Source organism: Marmota marmota, unplaced genomic scaffold (assembly GCF_001458135.2).
Source record: "Marmota marmota marmota unplaced genomic scaffold, marMar, whole genome shotgun sequence".
NCBI lineage: Eukaryota > Metazoa > Chordata > Mammalia > Rodentia > Sciuridae > Marmota > Marmota marmota.
In genome coordinates this window covers 4,983,826-4,987,341 of record NW_026000205.1, presented here as the reverse complement: position 1 = coordinate 4,987,341, position 3,516 = coordinate 4,983,826, and the positions used below count along the sequence as shown (strand labels likewise).

Sequence of the window (3,516 nt, the reverse complement as noted above, 5' to 3'; positions counted from 1 at the left end):
CCCCGACGACGCCAGCTCCTCCGCCTCCAGCTCCAAGATGTGCTCGTCGGCCCGCGCCAGCTCGCGCTGCTGGATCAAACTCAGGATCTCCAGCACTGTGGGGAAGAGGGAGGTCAGGGCGCCCGCCCGAGGCCCGGCCCGGGGACCGATGGCTAGGAGAGGACGCAGGGATGGGTTCCGTGAAGGGGCAGGCGAAGGGCAAGGTGGGGGAGGAAGGGAAGAGAATTGGAGTGCGGGTGGGAGAAAGTGAGGACCAGGATGGAGGAGGAAGTCAAGAGAGGGTGGAGGGAAGATGGGGGTCCGGGGTGGGGGAGGGCAGGGGTGGAGGGCCGGGAGGTGAGGTGACAAGAGAGAGGGCCAGGGCACCGAGGAGGTAGGGGGCAGGAGCTTTGGAGGTGGGAGAGGAACCTGCCCACGGGATGTGGGGGCCACAAGACTACAAGGTGTCAGATGAGGAAGAGGGTGGAAAGGAGGAGGGGGAGGCTGGGGGAGGGGGTGCGAGGGGAAGGGGCAGGGAAGAAGGGAAGGGTCTAGGGGTCAGGGGATCCAGAAGGGCTTCAGGCAGAGGGAAGCCAGAGGTTGGCAAGGGAAATGTGCATCAGGGCTGGAGGGAGGGATGGGAGCTGGGAAGGTGGGGAAATAGAGGAGGGTCCCGGAAGGTGGAGGGCTGAGCCAAGACACAAGCCAGGTGAGGGGTGCAAGATGGAGACCACCAGGGGGCGGGGGCAGAGCAGAGAGAGGGAGGAAGATGTGGGGACGGTAGATGGGGTCTTGGGGGGTTGGCATGGCTGTCGGGGTGAGCTGGCACTTTGGAAATGTTAGACTCGCCCGGGGAAAAGGGAGTCCTGGGGTTGGGAGGCTCTGGCAAAGGCAGAGGGAGGGTCCCAGCGCCAGGAGTTACCCTGCACCTCCCCCTCCACTTCCTCCCTGGCAGAGAAACTATTTCCTGGCCAGCGCTATTTCTGCCCATCCGTTTCCAGAAGGCAGGGGCTCCAGTCACCCCCTCCTCACCTCCCTGCAGTGCCCTCCCAGTCCCCAGGGAGCAGGGGCTGAAATAGCCTCTGGCCAGGATGTGGAGGGCATCAGAGGACAGAAGGGGCTCTGGGAGGTCCCCAGCACAACAGCAGCATGGGCCTGGGGGGAGGGCTGGGAACAGGGCAGGGGCTCAATCAAGGTGGGACTGGGGACAGTGCTGGCGACTGGAGGATGGAGTTTCCAAGATGGGAGGAGGATGGGGTTGGGATGAGCAAGCCCCGCATTGGGACCAGGTTAGGAATCTGCAGAGGGGAACAGGAAAGGAATCCAGAGTGGCACGGGGTGGGCTATGACTCGAGTTGAGATTGGGGGCCGGGAATGTGGATGGAGTTGAATGAAGGTGGAGGGTGAGGGTGGGGTTTGGGTTTGGGAGTGGGGTGGGTGCAGAGGGTACCAAGGAGGTTGAGATTGGGGTTGGGGTTGAAATTGGGGGCTGGGGAAGGACTGGGTGGTACATGACTTAGTGAGGAGGGGTGGGAGGGAGTGGAGGGTGGGTGCTGAGCTGGGCCTGGGGCTAGGGGTCAGGAGTGAGACCAGTGGGGGAAGGACTGAAACCAAACATGGGGATGGGATTGGGGTGGGAGGGAGTGGAGGCCTGGGAGTGGGATGAGGTGGACCCACTCAGGGCTGTCAAGGTGTTGGGCAAAGAGATGACATTAAAGATGCGGTTTGAAGAGGGGGCACAGGCTCTGATCCAAAGTAGAGACCCCCGAGGGGGCTGCAGTGAGTGCCCGGTGGGTACAGAAAAGCACCCAGGAGGACCCTGAGGCCTGGCCTAGGGATGGGTTGACCGGGCACAGGATGAGATGGGCTGGTGATAGGGATTAAGTGTGCCAGCCCTCCCCCTCCCACAAAAGACATCAAGCCTGGAACCCAGCACTCAAAATGTGACCTTCACTGGAAATCGGGTCTTTCCAGAGGTTATAGGGTCATAGCCCTTAATCCAACATGTCTTTATAAAAGGGGAAATTTAGACACAAAGACACCGAGAAGAGGGGAGGGGGAAAGGCCAGCAAAGTGAAAGATCAGCCTGATCCCCCCACGCCCGCCCGCCAGAGCTTGCCGTGAGCCCGCAGGAGGCTCCAGGCAGTATTTTTTGTTGTTTTAAGCCACCCAGTTTGTGGTACCTGGGAAAACCCATCCTGCGGGTGCTTAGATTTGGGTGGATCTAGTTAAGGGTGATGGTGGAGGTTAGGCAGGGTGAAGAGGTTGAAGGTCACGTTGGTACATGAGTTACCTAATTGAACTTGAAGGTGTGGATTGGGGATGGAGTTAGGATTGGGTTCAGAGTGGGATGGGAATGAGATGGAATCCAGGGGTCAGGGAGGGCCACGGGGTTGAAAGCAGATGCTGGAAATGACGGAAGGTTGAGTGAGGCTGGAGAGGGAACCGGGTGGAATAGGGGGTGGGGAGAGGATGGGACCCCAGTTGTGTTCAAGAATACTGGAGGGCTGGGGTGTGGCTCAGCGGTACAGCGCTTGCCTTGCATACCGGAGGCACTGGGTTCGAGCCTCAGCACCACATAAAAATAAATAAAAAAATAAAGATACTGTGCCCGTGTATAACTAAAAAGATAGTAAAAAAAAAAAAAAAGAATACTGGGGGTGGGGTCGGGTTTCACTTGGTGAGGGATGTGGGGGATGATGGAGGGTCAGGACCTCCCCACTCACCTGACAATGGCTCCTTCATCTTTGGGGGCTCCGGGACCTTGGGTGGGGGCTCAGGAGCAGCTTCCCCCGCTGGGACCACTCTCTCAGCCAGGGATGCCCGCCGAGGCTTGGGCCCACGCCCCAGGCGCAGGAAGGCCAGTCTCCGGGCAGCCTCCCCAGGCCCCTCCTCATCACCATGGGCCCGTGTCCCCTGCAGCCGGGCCAGGAGGCCAAAGTCTGCTGAACTCCTTCGGAGCCCCGGGGGCAGCACGCGGCCCAGGAACGAGCGCGGTGGCCCATCCCCAGGACTGCCTGCCCGTCGGCCCTGGGCCCAGCCCAGCCGGAAAGGGGACAGGCCTGCCAGCTTCTCCAGGGTGGCGCGGCGGTGACAAGATGTTCCATTGGGCAGAGTCCCCAGCTCCCCAGATTCTTCTTCCAGCCCCGGAATGTCCTCAAAGGGGTTCCGAGAGGACCTCAGGGGCAGGGTCCCTGCCCGGGGCACCTTAGGGTCTGCCACCCCTAGGCTCTTCAGGATGGGCATTTTGACAGGCAGGCACCTGGGAAAAAGAATGACCAGGGATAGTGATGACCACTTTGGCACATGGATGTGCCAAGCACGTTGTGGGAGGCCTGATCTGAGCTCTTAGTACCCACTGAACCTCATTGGGGGGGGGGGTTGGCACGTAGATTCCATGATCCTGGCAGGGGGCAGTCTCTCCAGGGCTGCACAGGCCGGGCGCCTGTGCCTGAGGCCCCTTTGCCACCGTCCCGTCGTTCACCTGGGGGCCCTGTACCCTGCTGCCTCCCTCGTCCCTCCAGCAAACGACTTCCT

The 3,516-nt window shown here is 60.9% G+C and overlaps 1 protein-coding gene across 1 annotated transcript in view; it reads right to left on the bottom strand.

Moving 5' to 3' along the window:
- Positions 1–3,516, bottom strand: part of Exoc3l2 (exocyst complex component 3 like 2) — a 21,399-nt gene that overhangs the window by 13,085 nt on the left and 4,798 nt on the right. The window contains exons 2-3 of the mRNA XM_015496707.2: positions 2,706–3,241; positions 1–95 (exon numbers count right to left, since the gene is read on the bottom strand). Of these exons, the coding sequence (XP_015352193.2) occupies positions 1–95; positions 2,706–3,225 (615 nt within the window). The 5' untranslated portion in view covers positions 3,226–3,241. The remainder of the gene's footprint in view (positions 96–2,705; positions 3,242–3,516) is intronic.